The sequence below is a fragment of the Epinephelus fuscoguttatus genome, linkage group LG20 (genome assembly GCF_011397635.1).
Source record: "Epinephelus fuscoguttatus linkage group LG20, E.fuscoguttatus.final_Chr_v1".
In the NCBI taxonomy this organism is placed as follows: domain Eukaryota; kingdom Metazoa; phylum Chordata; class Actinopteri; order Perciformes; family Serranidae; genus Epinephelus; species Epinephelus fuscoguttatus.
This window is the reverse complement of record NC_064771.1, coordinates 23,463,162-23,479,981: the sequence shown is the minus strand read 5'-3', so window position 1 is coordinate 23,479,981 and position 16,820 is coordinate 23,463,162. Positions and strand designations below refer to the sequence as shown.

Below are 16,820 nucleotides of genomic sequence, written 5' to 3'. Positions count from 1 at the left end.
TACCAGAGAAAAAGTACTTCTGAAGATGTACGGGGGACACGTAACCAAAAGGTTTTAAGCTACAAAAAAGTATGCATGTGTTTTGTTAGACTATTTCAATAATTTTAAAACATCCCTGCATTACGTCAGACCTTGCTATCAAGTGGGACTATTTTCTGGCCAGTATCACTCTGCCGTGCAGGCCCGCAAGACAGCGCGGCAACAGAAATCAATAAGACAGTTCATCACCACGCCGTGCTATTATTAGTGAGGAAAAAGCTGTACTAACCCTATATATACCTACTACTACAGCGCAAAAACCGGCTCAGGCTCACGACACACCCTCGTCAGCTGCTGTAGGTAAACAGAGGAATACCAAAATGGTGCAAACTTGTGATTTCCCCACCTCTGGGAATAAAAACATCGCTGGCTCCCAATTCCATTGGTTTCCTGTTACAGATGTAGCCCGTAGGCAACTTTGGCTTGTGTCAATTGGGATGAACCTCGCTACCAAGCCAGCGAGGGTGAAGCAACTGCGCATATGTCAAGCTCACTTCAGCTGCCCACAGATCCCGACGGACAGAGAAAATGCAATTTCCGCACTGCTGTGCCCAAAGGGAGATATATTACCTAATACCAGTCTATATAACTCTATGTCTGTAACTGATTGTCTGTAAAACAAAATGTTTGATTGAACTAATAGCCTGTTGTGTTGTGGAGAGTATTATACGTTGTTTACCGTAGGCATTTAGTTTATTATAGTGCTAAATCCGTGACATGAGTCTCTGCTTTGTTCTGGTGGTGGGTTAGCCAAAGTTGCCTACGGGTTACATCTGTAACAGCAAACTGATGGAATTGGGAGCCAGCAATGTTTTTATTCCCACAGCTGCCAAACCATTCTGCATAAAAGGTACTTTCACTTTTGTTACTTTAAATATATATGTTGCTGATAATATTTCAGCGTTTTTAATAAACTAAATAATGTAATATTTTGTTCAGTTGGACACATAACCATTGCAATACTTCTTGACATCCAACACGATATGACATGCACTTGCACACAGCAGTGAGTCATTACAGTGAGTATCTGTGTTGCAGTCCTATCATCAGACCTGCAGCTGGCCATGTGACTGTTATTATTCCTACATGGCTCAACCCATACTTCGGTTCATTTAAGCAGGAATTTATAAAGACACTCTCTCAGACCCTAGAGGGCACCTTCTTGGACGCAACTTTGTGGTGAGTCGTTTTTTAAACCCTTAACAGCTGCATGTGGGTTTCATTTCATGTCTCAGCTATGCAAAAATGTTTTTCATATTAAGGAAGTCTGTCTACTTCGTTTGGCAATTATTACGTATGAATTCGACTTTTAACACATTTCCCGTGTGTTTAGTTGGAGTCGCTACACTCTTAACTTCTCTAATCGGCGCTAAGCCCTATGTCAGTCACATGATGGTTTTGGGAAACACAACATACGTCCGCCACACCAGGCTGGACATAGTGTTTCCATCGCAGTGTTGCTTCGCCTCTATTCGCGGTGTTACGGTAAAGCGCTAAACCAACACGGAAGAGCTTGGGAACAGATTAACTGCATGTATCGCAGTTGTCGTTGAAGTGATGGCTTTTCGTAATTTTAACAAAGAGGCACTGGCTGGATCCATCACAATCGGAGTTATTTTAGTCGCAGGTTATGTCTTTGGTAAGGGCGAAGCTGACAGGCCTGACTTTAAAGCTTTATAACGATGCTAATATACATTGAGGTAACCTAGCAGGAAATGAAAGTGTGTGTAGGGGGATTTAAACCTGGAGATGGCAGTGAGAAATAACAGTGTTAGGATTATTATAGTTACTTTAATTCGCTTTGTATTTTCATTTCGTTCCTTAAATTTTTGTTTTCAGGTCAGCTTAGTTAACGTTACAGATGATTTCCACAGTGGGTTTCCTTGTTTCAGTTTCATTTTAATTGTTTGAAAGTGTTCAGATTTAGTTTAGTTTAAGTTAGCCATATCAAGTTTTAGTTTTTTTCAGTCTGTCTTAATTGTACTTGGTTGTATTTGTAAGGGGAAAGAAGTAGTTCAGAAACACTTTGTTTAGGCAGGTGACCGACAGTCATATACACATTAACAGCTGCATGTGGGTTTTATTTCATGTCTTTGCAACATGTTTTTCATTTTAAAGAAATCTGTCTAGTCCATTTAGCAGTTATTAAATATGCATTTGACTTATAACACATTTCCCCTGTGTTTAGTTGGAGTCACTACACTTTGTGTAATTTTTACAAAGAGGCACTGGCTGGTTCCATCACACTCTGAGTTATTTTAGTCCCAGGTTATGACATTTCCTGTAAATTTTTACACAACTTTGACCATTACTTTAGTTTTTATATGACATACACTTTCAGTAATAAGTGGATCTCCAAGCGTTTATATAGATCAGTCTGACCGGGTTATGTGAACGGCATATATCTCAATCCTCACTCAGAGAAAAAACAAAGCTTTGTGGAGCAACGTTCCTGTGGGCTTCGGCAACACTAAACCCCCGAGCTTGCCTGAGGCACAAACCCACAACTTTTAAATATCCCAATGAGAGAGACTCTCACTGCAGCCTGTTTTAGTTTGTTCTGAAAATGTCAGCGCATAACTTTTGGTTTTTAAAAACAGTGTACCAAAAATGTTTGCTGGAAACAGGGTTTAATAGCCTTGGTGGACAGAGGGGAAAATGAGGCAGTTAGAAAATAAATATTCTCCCTTAGGTTTTGTTTATGCAACAATAATATACTACCACCATTGTGGATTTCTTTATACTTTGAACTTTTCCATAAAAATATGAGCAAAAGTATTAAGATTTATGTAGGTGTTAGTAGGTGAACTAAAAAAAGTATGCATGATCATATCAATCCTATTTTTCACTTCATACAGTGTGGTGTGACTTCCAGAGACACTGCCTGAAGTTTACAGAGTTGTGTAAAATAAAAACCCTGTACAGCGCTGCACAGTACGAAATCATTATTACTTATTCACTGTCCTTTCAGCTTCTGTTGATTCTTGTAATGGTAAATACAAAGCTGCAATACCTCTGAAAAACTTAAATATCCAGTGATGACCAGGCAGTGAAAGCATAGGGACACGGACATACTCAGAATGTGTTAGTCTAGACTGATGCATTGTATTTTCCTCAAGACGTAAATCTATATTGTCTTACAATTTCCAGTCTTCGTGTCTTTAACTGGATCTGTTGCTGCTGGCACAATAATTACATTTCCCCTCTGAGATCATTTAAGTTAGATCTAATCTAAATCAAATAACCACTGTACATTAACTAGACAAGACCTCAGTTTCCTGTAAGACGTCTAAGCTGGATGGTAGGTCGAATGGCATGATGTTAACGATTGTAACATTCTTATAATTGTTTCATGGTTTATCATGTTTGCCCTCAGGGAAAAAGAGATTTCTCAGAATGAACACCTTCAAAAGTCACAGCGGGGGAAAAAACAACCCACTCATTCAATATGTCGTCAATCACTCTTTGAGGGAACATCCGGTCCTGAAGAAACTCAGACTGGTAAGCACGTCTCTGTGTCTGGAATACAGATGTGCTCTGGCATAATTCAGCACTCTATGTCATAAGATGCAATCATATTTCAGAGTGTAATTTGTGAATCTAATGCAACTGGTTTCCGCTCATTACTTTCAGAGGACAATGGAAGAGTCCATGAACTTCATGATGGTCTCCTGTGAGCAGTCACAGTTCATGGCCAATCTTGCAAAACTCATCAAAACCAAGAAAGCATTAGAGATTGGTAAGGGCCATCACATCTAGTCTCTGAAGCATGTACACGTCATGATTGAGATTCAACAATCGATAACCTGTTCAGCCACACAAGTAACTTTACACAGAGGAAGGTTGTCCATCCAATCAACCAACCAACCACAAGATGTCACATTACATTTTGTAATGTATTTTTGCCTTATCTTAAAGACAAGGACACAACACAGTGTAATGACCTCTCCTTTCATTGTGCTGCAGTGCTGTCACAGTACTGCTACCACTTTTCTTAGCAGACCATGACCCCTCTGCTCTAACCCTAACCACTTCCAACCTTGACACGTCAACCTGGCGAGTAATAGCCAGTCGCACCAGCACAGTCCTACTGCTTTTCCAAGACAAGTAGCAGGATCTATAATAACAAGTCACACCTATACTTCCCCTGTCTGAAGTCTTTTTCAGGCACATGCACATGTCTAAAGCTGATTAGAAACCTAGGTATTCTTTTGTGGCCAGGAAACCAGCCTTCATTAGAAATCTACTTGGGGCAAACAGGTTTCTCTATTTCCCTATCACGACTACAAATCCAGGTTTCTTGTATGATATTTAAGAAATCAGATAACTTCAGAAACCTTACCGTAACCTGATAAATTAAGTTTAACACACTGCCTGAACAAAACCAGAATGTTATCTGGATTTACTTTTTTTTGCCCTTTCTGTTGTCATCCATCATGCTGATTTTAGTGCCCTCTCATTGCAGGAGTGTACACAGGTTACAACACTGTGAACATTGCACTGACTTTGCCTGACGATGGAGTCATAGTGGCATGTGATATCAGTGAAGACTTCACCAACATTGGCAAACCTTTCTGGAGAGAGGTACTATTTATATTTATGTTTAAGTATTTGTCAAGACTTGGTATGATGGGATTCAGTGTATGATGTGTAATACTGCTGCATTGTTTCATTATTGCAAAGTGCTGATCAGTGCAGAGGATTTTCATACACCACAGGTAACAGATGTAACTCTGTGCATCTGCATGTGGAGCAGACTTCAGTGTCTGACAGTATTTTGTGTGATAAAGACTACTATTGGACAATCCTGCCAAGACTTTCAAAGGAATATTTAACCCACAAAACCACCATTTCTAAATCAAAGTGATGCTGTGTCAACTTGAATTCCTGAAGAAAACTTCATGAGCATGCCTGCATGGAAAACAGTGAACATATTGATTTATTAATTAACTGGGGACCTGTACAGCTCTCATGTTCAACAAGGTAAAGTCTGGCTTTGAATAGAGCTTTTCTAAGGTTTGCTTTCAGTTTTAAATAGTAAAGGTTTTGCAAAAATGCATGTGTTTGGGAAGTACTGAGGATTAATGTGACTTGGATTATACTGTACGAGTTGTGTGAGAATTTGTAAACAGATGGTTTGATATAGTTTTGCTGTTGTTAATTGTGGTCCTCAATCAATCAATAAATCAATACGTTTAATTAAGTTTTCTTCAGGGCTTCAAGGTAACACTGCGTGACTAACTGAAGTACAAATGGTCACATTGTGAGTGATGTATTACTTTAATAATCATAAAACCAGTCATCTTAAAAATGATTTGAAGAGAGACTGCTCATTACGGGGTTATTATTTTCTGGTATTTAATGGTAAATCTGATTACATGCTTGTTCATACACATTCTTGTATTTCTGAGCAATTAAAAATATATATATATTTTAGCTTATGTTCAATACGTAATCCTACAGTCAGCTGTAACCATGCTGATAACTCAATACCTAATTCTGATTAATTCAGGAAAAAGGCAAAACCAGGGTACTGCAAATGGCATGTATGCAAAACCGATTAAAAAACAGAATGAATATTGTCAAACATGTAAATACATTAACAAAAGACATCCTGATATACTGCAATACATAATTTCTTATCTGTTACCAGACAATGTATCTACTGCACTTTTACTTTCAAAAATATTCTTGTCTTTGTTTGTTTACAGGCTGGAGTCGAGCAAAAAATTGACCTACGTATCCAGCCAGCAATGAAAACTCTAGGTACAGTAATACATCTCTTTTTTTACTTACTGTTATAAATTTTAAAGAAGATATATAATTTCCCAATGAAAAATTAATAAAGTCATTCCAGAGGGCTTGTATGAAACTTAAATGATTTTTTAATAGTGAGTCTGACAGAACTACCATCACTGTGGTTTTCTTCATACTTTAAACTTTTCAATTTGGGGGTTATGATATTTATGAGGTTAGAATGTAAGTGATGCATTGAGGGTTTTGAATTTGTTACCTAACCTTGAGTCCATCGCTACCTTAAAGCACCTTCCATACATGAGTTATATGTTAAATCCTGTGCTGTACCAGGGTGTTACATGGAGAGAAAAACATTAGCAAAAGAATTAACGTTTATGCAGTTTTTAGCAGTTGAACAAAAAAAAAGTATGCATGACCATGTCAGTATGGTGTATTTTCTAGAGACACAGTCATTCCAGAGGGCTTGTATGTGCCTTAATTTGATTTTTGAAATAACACATCTCAATATGATTCATAGTATTTCTATTTGGTACAGTCTGAAGTCCAGATGTGATTTTGTCTAAACCCAGTGTGTCATCTAAATGCCACTTGAGGTCAAAATCTTTCATCATATACACCGATCAGCCAAAACATTCAAACCACTGACAGGTGACGTGAATAACTTTGATTATTTTGTTACAATGCATTGTTCTGCTGGGAAACCTTTGGTTCAGGTATCCATGTGGATACCACCTGGCATGTTCCACCCACTCAAACACCATTGTAGACCAAGTACAAGTAGGCCAGAAATAATATTCGACCACATCATGATTAAGAGATATCTATAAGTATAGGCTGTAGAGGTAATGAAAATGCATTTTATTATTGCCTCCTATCAGGCAGGCAGTATAATGGGTTGAAAAACTGTCCGAAAAACAACAAAAAAAAAGGTCTTCTAGTGTAAGTAATACCCAATATATTAAGTTACAATCTTGTTCTTATTTACAAACATTTCTTTTTTGAAACATGTACATGGGATTTATATCTTGTTATCTGCAGGAGCGGATGAGAAGTACTACTAATCAACTTCTATGACATATATATGAATATTACAGCAGCTATAGTTGAACGTTTACAAGTTCAGTAAATTGATGAACAGTGCCTACTCATGAGTCCCTGCAGATAACAAAGATATAAATCCCATGTATAGCCTTTTTGTGACTGAACTTACAGTACCAGTCTAAAGTTTAGACACACTTTCCCATTTACTTGAATGAAAAAGTGTGTCCAAACTTTTGACTGGTACTGTAAATGTAGTCCAGAGGGTGTCATTTGGATTCAGCTTGTCAAACTTTGTTTTTTAAGTGTGGGATGGGCTCATTATTGCCCCTTGTGGCGGGTGGAGGGAAAACACAAACCACAACTGCGTTTCCCACAGGCTACAAAACTTTCTTAAACGACGCAAAGGTGAGATTAATGCCTCAAGGGTTCATTTTAACTACAATTAAAAGTTCAGCTACACTTCAAGTAAGATAAGTAACCTTCAATGTTTAGTTTCATGGTTTTTCTTGAACTATTTCACTCGCAATTAGCGGTAGAAGCCGGTCAACTTGCTCTGACAGATGAAATCAAGACCCTTAATTAGCCAGGTCCAACATGCGAGCAGCTGCGTTGTTGCTAAACCCAGATGCTAATTAGCACAGCTTGTTTTACCCACTCATATAACACGGTAAGCTACTAGATTGTAGCATAGATAACGGCAGCTAACGGCTACGTCAGTTTAGGTAACTTACCTGGGTAACGTTAACGGTTGTCCCGTCAGGAAGTTCCGGGTGCTGCTCTTCTCTTTATCCTTCGCGGTCCTTAAAAACTAAAAACTTAATTCTTCCCGAAAACACTCGAATATTCGTGTTTTAGCATTTTAGCTTTAGTTTCTGGAGTTATTTTTTTTCTACGTGAATCAACTGTTAAACGGTGGAGTGACCGTGACACAACGTATGGTGACGTCATGTGCTAATCATCAGCATCACCTGCTCAGCTGTGTAGAAATATGCACACAACACACCCTGAATGTAATGTAAGCAAATAACTTGTTTGTATTATTTATGTTGTATTATTTATACTTTTTATTTAAATTTGTATCAGTTAAGTATTTTATTTTTCCTTTTATTTTGGCTGACATCCTTTTTTTTATTTCTTTTTTTTTCCTACTCAGTCTCATGCTTTGATAATATGGTGGACTTGCCCTATTTTTATTTTTTCTTTTATTATTTTTCTTTTAGATTTAATGCACATTCAACAAGGGAAAACCAGAGTAGGAAATAAACAAGACACACACAAAAAACAGTACAGAGCAAACAGTAATCATAGAGAAAAAAAAAATATATATATATATATATATAAATATTTTAAATTGAATTGACATATGACAGAGGACAGCACACTGACATACTACAGTTAGCATACAAACTGATAAATAATAACACAAGGACACTACACACAAATACAAAATCAAACTAAATGGTGCAGCAGTGCAGAGTAAATACAATAAAGTTCATTCATAAACCATTTTCCTGAGATAATATCTTGTAGAAAACCAGGGTCCATCTTTTCCATGGTGATTCACAAAGAGCTGAAGCCTCTAATCAGTTATCTAAACTAAAACAATTTGATTTGTGTGTTTTCCAGGTCATCATAATGATTCGTTTAACTGTCATAAAAGCTAGAGCAATAATGCGGTAGACTGATGAACACCGGGGTATTTTCACATCCAGGATAGAAGACAAACTTAATATCACCTTGTCCCAAAAACATCCCACTGGGGGGCAATGGCACAACAGATGCATGGGTGATCCTACCTCACCACAAACATGCCAACGTAAATGTGAAAGGGAGTGATCAATTTTTATTGGTGTAACTCAAAATTTTTGAATAAGGTTTATTAAACAGTAAAGTTATCAGGATCACGTGGCCTTTCCGTACCTGGAGTGCTTATTTATTTTTATTCAGCACTGATAATTTCACTCATCAAAATTAAATGTCGTTATGTCATCTAGTGTTATCACAAAAGATTTGCATCCATCTTGTTTCAGATGATCTCTTGTCAGACGGCCAGGCGGAAACATTTGACTTTGCCTTCATCGACGCAGACAAAGTCAATTATGACAGCTACTACGAAAAGTCCCTGCAACTGCTGAGGAAAGGGGGCATCATCGCCATCGACAATGTAAGGCCTTCACCCAAGAACGACATTTGACTTCTTGCAGTAAACCACCTCATGGTCTGACCTTTTTTTTTTTTTTCTGGTCTCGCAGGTGTTCTGGGGTGGAAAGGTGTTGAATCCGAGCCCCGGTGATGAGGACACAGTGGCTATTGACAAGCTGAACAAGAAGTTGCACCGAGATGCTCGAATCAACCTGAGCATGCTCCCAGTGGGAGATGGGCTCACAATTGCGATCAAATTGTAGGACATAAGTCTGATAAGCGCAGTGATTCGTAGGCTCTGGAAGTTAACTCTAAGATCATGTATGTCCTTTTAATGTTAGATGACACATGGTGAAGGTAGCTGAAACATCTCACTACAGATTAGTGTGGAAATTAATGAACACTATTGTTAAGTATGATAATTTGTTTAACAGTAATAACAGAAAGTGCTGTAATTAATGGCATCGTGAAAACATTTGATTAAAAAACTAACTGTACACTCCATTTTGTTTTTGTCCTGCATTATCATTTCCCCAAATTGCTTTCATGCTGTGTAATTATATAATGTTGCCAAATAACAGGAGAGGATGAAGATTGACTTCAGGACTTTATTGCAAAGGTTAGACACACGCCAACACACAAATCGCTTCCTGATTAGTGTCACAGTCTTCAGAAATGGGAAGAAAAGTGGATGATTCACTCGGATATTCTTTCACACGAGTCACACTGAAGGAAAAAAATAAACCCATTTAGCATTGTCTTGCAACTTAGAAGCAGGTATTTAAGGTAGCTGAGGTCTCAAAGTCGTCACACAGCGTGATTAAGCCTCTCTAGGAAGATAAGTGAAGACCAGCCGCTAAAGTGGCTTCGATCTTGATAAGCATATTTTGTTGGGAGTAAACCTCCCAACAGGTAGAACATCACTACTGAAATACAAAGAAAATGTGCAAATAAAACAAAGGAGAAAGAGCTTAAATAAAGATATATTCTACTGTGCAAATTAATGGCTCAGATTTACATTCTACATTATCACACTTCAGCAAAATAACAAGGTTTTTTTTTAAACCATTCCTGGACAAGGTGCACCCAGAGGAGAGTTTATCACTATTGAGGATATATTGGCAGAAGGAGTAACTGATAAATACATGTGATTGAAACATGACTACTTATTGGAACCACGATAAAAGGAGGCTGGTGGAAAGGTCTCCGTTTTAACAGTGCTCGGGAACTGGGCTCCTTTTTTTTGTTTTGGCCTCATCTCTTTAAAATATCTGTTGCTGAACAGATGGGAACGCTCAGGATCAGACTCAGCTCATACTTCTCTTCTTGTTATGGAACAACAGAGCAGATCCTCATGCCTCCAACTCCAGGCCCAGACCAAGTTTGTGACCACCAGCGTTGATGTTCTTCCCATCCACCAGTGCAGAAAGGGTTAGTTTCATACCTGAGATACAAAAATAAAAAAATACATTTGTATTTAACAAAAAAAAAGGGTCCATTGCATTTTTAACTGTATATTAGACAAGGGACGGTTCTTACCAGGCCGGAGAGTCTGGGTGTACCCAATTCCTACCAAGCTGGCATTGTTCACCTTAGCCTGGAGAGAAAGCATCAAATCGTTAAGCCCAGTTCAGACCAGTGATTCGTGACAAGAGGAAACCATTTTAGAACACTGCAGAAAAAAGTTGCATCAGTGTGAACTGACCGTCTGAGTTCGACTCAAGCTGGCTGATGGTGTCACCTGCAACTTAGCGTGTCAAATCACCAACGGCTAGTTTTAGAACATAAGGCTTGTCACTTGTTTCTACAGCCAATCAGCTTGTAGTGAAGTCCGCTGGTCAAATCAAAATGACTGCAGACGGCATGTTCACTTGCTGCGCTTCCCATCGACTAACTAATTGGCGCTGCTTACTCATATTACTCTGCTGTTTTTATTACGAATACAGTCCATCTGATGCTCATTTTGTTTGTGTTTTTCACCATTTCATCACTACTACAAATGCAACTGTATCCAGTATCTCACTATCACTATCCTCATTCATATTTTAAGAAGCTACAAATTATTTTCAGCCACAAAATAAGCCTGAAAAGCTGCAAACAGAGCGGAGCTACAGAGAGTTGTTGCATCAACTTGATACACCGTCTCATTGCATTGGTGTGAACCGGCAGGTTTTTAGAGCGTTGCAGAACAGCGCTTTGCAAGTAGTTGTGTTATTCAACTAATCCCGTCATGATCTTTGGTCTGAACTGGGCTTTAAACTAAGATTAAGAGTGTCACAATCAGAACCAGATTCAGAATGAGGTTAACTGTCACACAGGTTTTCCCATTTACAAGGAACTAAGCTTGGTGTTTGGTGCATACAATAAACATACTAATAGGGACGTAAAATAAAAAGTGCTGCAAAATAAATAAAAATACATACTGAACCACCTGCAAGGCTACACAAACTGCATGTACTTCAAATTTGAGAAGCAAACGACAGTTGAGAGAAAAAGCGGAATGTTCAAAAATGTCCTTTCTGGCTGCAGATAGGATAGGCAGCACAGTTAATCAAAATGTTATCGAATTCACAATATGGGCAAGTGCAATTTCCAAATAAGAGAAGCTGCACTTAAAAATGAAAATGCAGAATCACTGTAGTCTACAAATAATTTTCATGACGTAAGGGAACATGCTTGTTTGGTACAGACCCCAGCAAAAATCACATCATCTTTTTTTTTTTGCAAGTGAAAATGAAATGCAAAAATTACCATTCCCACTAAAACTGTAACTCATATCGCAATTGCAATTTTTTTTAAATTTTTTTTTACATAGGGTGCAGTCTTACTATCTAAACATTTTTTTAATTCTCACAAACCAAGAAATCCAAAAATAACTGAGCAAACACCTCCCTTTCATTTATATTTATTTTACATGATCTCAATTGTATTTTTATTATTTATTTTTACTTTATTTTATATTATCTGAATTTATTTATTTTTCTTACTATTATATCATCTAAATTTTATTTTATTTTTTCTTTATTTATTTTTTATTGTATGTTCCTTTTTTGTTTTGTTTTTTCCCTGTCCTGATATGCATGTGTGTGAATGAGGCTCCTGGAGAGGGACAAGGAACCGGTGTGGTCTACGATAATGGGTGGGAGTGGGCTGGAGTGGGGTTTGCAATGGATAACCCCAAAACACTTTTAAAATTACTGCCAAATGTGTTTGTTATTGATTTCTGTGCAAAGAACAATACAGAGATTTGGAGAAAAAAAAAACTTGCAAACACCAATCCCTTGTTCCTTGGCTCATGGCCTACTGTCTTACAAAATTTCATGGAACTGTTGTTAACACATTTTTCAGACAGCCCGCTGGCAGACACGGGGGAAAACATAACTTCCTTGGGAGAGGTAAAAACAGAAGAAGACACTTACTGATATGGAGGCACTGGAGTCTAACTGGTATTTGGCAGCAATTCCAAAGCGTGTGCCGTTGCTGCCTGCTGTCCAGGCAAGATTCACAGCAGTCTCCAGTTCATCGTTCACCTTCTGGTAAATGGATCCACCGAACTCTGAACCATCATTTCTGAGGGGAAAAAGCAAAACGTGAGCTACATCACTTTCAGTTAATTTACCCATCTTGTTTGAATATATGTTGATCCTAAAACATACACATTAGTGTGGAGCTGGAAGTCTCCGGTCTTGTAACCGACTGCAAAGTTACTCTGAGTCATCTTTGATTTGGCCGAGTCAAAAGTCATCTGGTAGCCGGCCAGCCAGCCCTCATAGCCGGCCACTGCTGCTCCATGAATGGTAGGACCAGCGAAATCTAAATCCACATCAACACCGACATTTAGGTATTCCCTTTTGTAAGCTGTCTTGACCTTGCCGCTCTTCTTGCTGTGAAATTAAAAACAGAAAATAAAAAGTGAAGAAGTTAGAAGGGCGTTCTTTATACAACTATTGCACGTCATGATTTTACGATTAACGTATAAACTGTAGCTCACCCAGTGTTTGGTGAAAATGTAGTGTCAAAAGTAAGTTTCAGCCCTTTGGTGATCTAAAGAAGATGAGTCCATCAGTCACACTTAATTTAGAGCTGTTGTATTTGTGGGATGATCAGCAACAGAGCACTTTCAATTTACCTGATCCTCAACACAGACTTCAGTTCCAAGTGTGTTTTCCGTGGTCCACTTCTCAGTGAACGTCAGCCCGTACTCGGCCCACTTGTACTTGGTTTCCAGGGCTCCAGTAACCTTGCTGGTGTCCACGTTGGATGAGCCGGATGTTTTAAACTCCTAAAGTAAATACGGGAGGAAATTAATCAAACGTGGAAACAACAGAGCGAGTTGGAGCAAGTTCATCCACTACAGCTGACACTCATTCTCAAACATTAATACATTACTTAAACAAACATTTTCCATCGTGAGCCCTTAAAACTGGTTATCAAAGCACTGTGACCAAAATATGTCCTGAACACAACTTGTCAGTGCTCTCTGATGGACAAATTATGACATTACACACATATTTGGCATTTAGTACAGCACTTTTTTTGATACTTATTCACCAACATACATGCTGATAACATCCTATCTGTGATAACCTAAAACCAGGTGATAACACCTGCATTGCATTACTGTATATTAATAGTAAGAACTAAACTCACCACTCCGCTTGAAGACTTTGTCTTCACATCAAGCTTAACCATTCCAAAACCTGCAAGGACAATGACAGTGAGGAACAACTTCCTGTGCCTCGTAGTGCATGTCAAACAGCCTGCCTGTCCTCCGAGGGTCAATAAGTACACACTTATAAAACTGCCTTTTATCTTGCTTCCAGTTACCATATCCCTTATTGAAGATGTCCTTTGCTGATTTTCCAAGGTCTGCATATGCTGGAGGAACTGCCATTTTGCCTGTCAAAAAGCAAAGAGCGTAAATGATCAAAGCATGCATGTGTGTACAGACATGTCAGAAAAATATGCATCTGTAAACTATAAAAGGACAGGATTTTTTGAGTTAACAAGGGCCGTGGCTATAAATAAGGATGTTGGGGTCATGTTCTCTGCATGTTGTCTGGAATTTGTACATTATAGCTGCTTTGAGGGAATTTACATGATATAATTTTAAAAATGAAATGTTCAGATTGTATGATTTAGCAGGATAATTTGGCAGAAATGGAATATAAGTATGTTTTCTTTACTGTATAATCACCTCTAAATAAGAATTGTTGTGTTTCTGTTACCTTACAATGAGCCTTTTATATCTACATTGGGTTTGGATCCTCAACTATTAAGTCCGTCATGTTGCACTGCCATGTTTCTACAGTAGCCCAAAACAGACAAACCAAACACTGGCTCTAGAAATGGCCATTTGTGTTTCCGCATTTTTGCATTTTCACATTGTTCACTGTAGTTAGCAGCCCCTCTGCGAGGAGAGCATCAGAAAAAACACCAATTTGCATTGTGAAACTGCTTTACTCTTTGTTTTAACCAGTTTTAATTAGTTGGTCCATTTGTTTTGGAGAGGAAGAGACCTCCATGGATAATTCGGCTCTTGGTAAAAACCTCCTTAATGTCTGGATCTTAAGTTATCAGAGCAAAAAGTTGAGCGTGCATTAGCAGGTGCTGGGCTAGTGACGGTTCGTCTGCAATGTGCTGAACAGTGTAGGGGGGGGTTAAAGATATTTTTTGGGACTTCTGGCATTTATTTGACAGGACAGCTATAGCGTTATGGGAGGAGAGAGAAAGGGTGAATGACATGCGCCAAAGGGCCGCGGGTTCGAAACAAGCCCGCTGCCACAGTGGCAAGGACACAGCCTTTGTACATGGGGCGCCTGCTCTATCAGATAAGCTAGCACTGATTTTTAAATAAATCATAAAACTGTGTTTTAATTTGTTTGAATCACCTGGGCCCGTATTCACAATCATTCTGAGAATCCTCTCAGAGAGCTCCTAACTTAGCCTAAAAACTTATAGTAAGGAGTCCTAGCTTAGGAGTGATTTAGCAAAGTTCTCAGAGCGACAAAGGTGCGAAGGTGTGATTGAACCTGTTGCTGGGTGTGATGCTTGCTTTTAACAGATGTGATTGGTTGTCAGAGACACGCCCTTTTTGTGAGCCTGCAAGGTGTGGACACCCAGTGGAAATGAAATGAACTGCTGACTGTAGAAGTGATGTCATTGTTAATGCAATCACTCTGCTGATGGAAGGTTGAGACAGACCAAAGTCATCACTACTGCACTGTTGCATTTTTCCAGATTTCCAAATATCTTGGTGTTGTGATAATTTTATTTCTGGCATTAGAGCATTAGGTGGGAGAGATCGACCACACATATTATACCTGCACGATCTGATCTGTGGCATTTAATTAACTCACTGTCATCCAGACTATTTCTCCGACCTCTTTGTGTTTCCACCATTTTCTCCTCTGCTTAACAAACTCTAAAGTCTCTTAAAAGTCCTCCTCCCTACTCCTAACAGTTTTATACCTTAGGGTCTCTTTTGAGGTCTATAATGCTCTGTGAATAACTTTTATCTTCACAAGGACCTAATCTTAACTTTAAGGGGAGATTCTAAGGAAACGTTCCAATTCTAAGAATCTTTTAAGATCATCGTCACTAGTAGCAACTCTTAGCACTAGCAAGCTTCGTGAATACGGCCCCTGGTCTGTTTGTTTTGGAAAGGAAGACACCTCTTTGGATGATTCAACTCCAGGTGAAACCCTCCTGAAAATTAACACTGCAGGAATTCAAACCATGAGAACTTTTAGCTTGTTGCAATCTGCACTCCTCACCACTAGATGGCACTAAATCCCCCTAAATCTTACACACTGTTTCTTTAAGTCATAATGGTAATTTGTAGGCAGATTCCATTAATTTTTGGACTACATTTACTTACAATTGACTGTTTATGGGCCAACAACAAAACATAATGGTTAATGAAATAAAGGAGTCAGTATTTAAAACAAAATTTGGGGCAATAATTAAACACTGCATACAGAGAACTTATGATAACTGAAACTTGACTGTATTTCTCAAGTCTTGGCTACAGCTTAGTCAACACTTATTCAAAGTTGTTTTTTAATAACGTTCAAAAGTCCAACATGACATATTTTACTGAATAGTTACAACGTGTTGTCACTGGTCTTATTAATGTTTGTGTTGCCAGACACCTGCACCAGTTGACTCAGAGTCCTACAGTCTCCATTACTCCAAGATTGTGTCGTCACGTCTCCTCAGTTTCAAGGTTAGACCGGAGGCTTTTCTCAAACTGTCTGCTTACAGTAAGGACGAACACGACGGTAAACAGCATACCTGACAACCCACCATTTGATATGTGTCTTCTTATTTACAATTTCTAGCATAATTCGACATGAATATAGTTGTTAAATCAGCCGGTTGTAGAATAACATCTTAGAAAATGGGGGAATAACGGTGACACTTGTCAGATTAGAGGAATTTACTTTGAATTAGATGCGAACACGATTGCAGGTTGTTCGTTCGCCATTCTGACTATTCAAATAGTGAATTATAAGATATACACACTGTCACTGGTGCCTGCTGCAGTATTTTGGCGGAGTTTGAACACATGAGGGTGGTAGGGGGCGTCTTCTAGCTAGCAAAAGGGACGTTTGATAACCATCTTGTCGACATCCAAACAAAATACAACTTAAGCAGCCCGTGTAATTACACGGTCTGCTACTTACCGAGTGTTACGGTTGCCGATTAAGTTGCTGTGAACTTGAGAGTTAAGAAAAGCGGCAGAAAAGCGGCAGGGGCCGGTGTAGGACGATATGGAGGAGACACCGCAACAAACACCCTCCTGACCTCCGCGCCGAAGGCCCCCGAATATAGCTGTT

At 38.7% G+C, this 16,820-nt stretch overlaps 2 protein-coding genes across 4 annotated transcripts; one reads left to right on the top strand and one right to left on the bottom strand.

Moving 5' to 3' along the window:
- The first annotated feature begins 1,077 nt into the window (after positions 1–1,077).
- On the top strand, positions 1,078–9,483 carry LOC125880940 (catechol O-methyltransferase domain-containing protein 1-like). Of its 2 annotated transcripts, none has more exons than XM_049563787.1 (7): positions 1,078–1,218; positions 3,416–3,540; positions 3,673–3,778; positions 4,505–4,623; positions 5,751–5,805; positions 8,868–9,001; positions 9,090–9,483. In XM_049563787.1, the coding sequence occupies exons 2-7, from the start codon at positions 3,436–3,438 to the stop codon at positions 9,240–9,242; spliced, it is 672 nt and encodes a 223-aa protein (XP_049419744.1). In that variant the 5' UTR covers positions 1,078–1,218; positions 3,416–3,435; the 3' UTR covers positions 9,243–9,483. The 2 variants fall into 2 exon arrangements, with proteins under 2 accessions (XP_049419744.1, XP_049419743.1); XM_049563786.1 differs by lacking the exon at positions 1,078–1,218 and adding an exon at positions 1,529–1,678.
- Positions 9,484–9,573: 90 nt separating this feature from the next.
- LOC125880939 (voltage-dependent anion-selective channel protein 2-like) lies at positions 9,574–16,820 on the bottom strand. 2 transcript variants are annotated; one of them, XM_049563783.1, is made up of 9 exons: positions 16,668–16,820; positions 13,807–13,878; positions 13,630–13,679; positions 13,109–13,261; positions 12,971–13,023; positions 12,636–12,863; positions 12,399–12,549; positions 10,519–10,576; positions 9,574–10,423 (listed from the first exon to the last, which is right to left on the bottom strand). In XM_049563783.1, the coding sequence occupies exons 2-9, from the start codon at positions 13,871–13,873 to the stop codon at positions 10,332–10,334; spliced, it is 852 nt and encodes a 283-aa protein (XP_049419740.1). In that variant the 5' UTR covers positions 13,874–13,878; positions 16,668–16,820; the 3' UTR covers positions 9,574–10,331. The 2 variants fall into 2 exon arrangements, with proteins under 2 accessions (XP_049419740.1, XP_049419741.1); XM_049563784.1 differs by lacking the exon at positions 16,668–16,820 and having other exon boundaries at positions 13,773–13,854.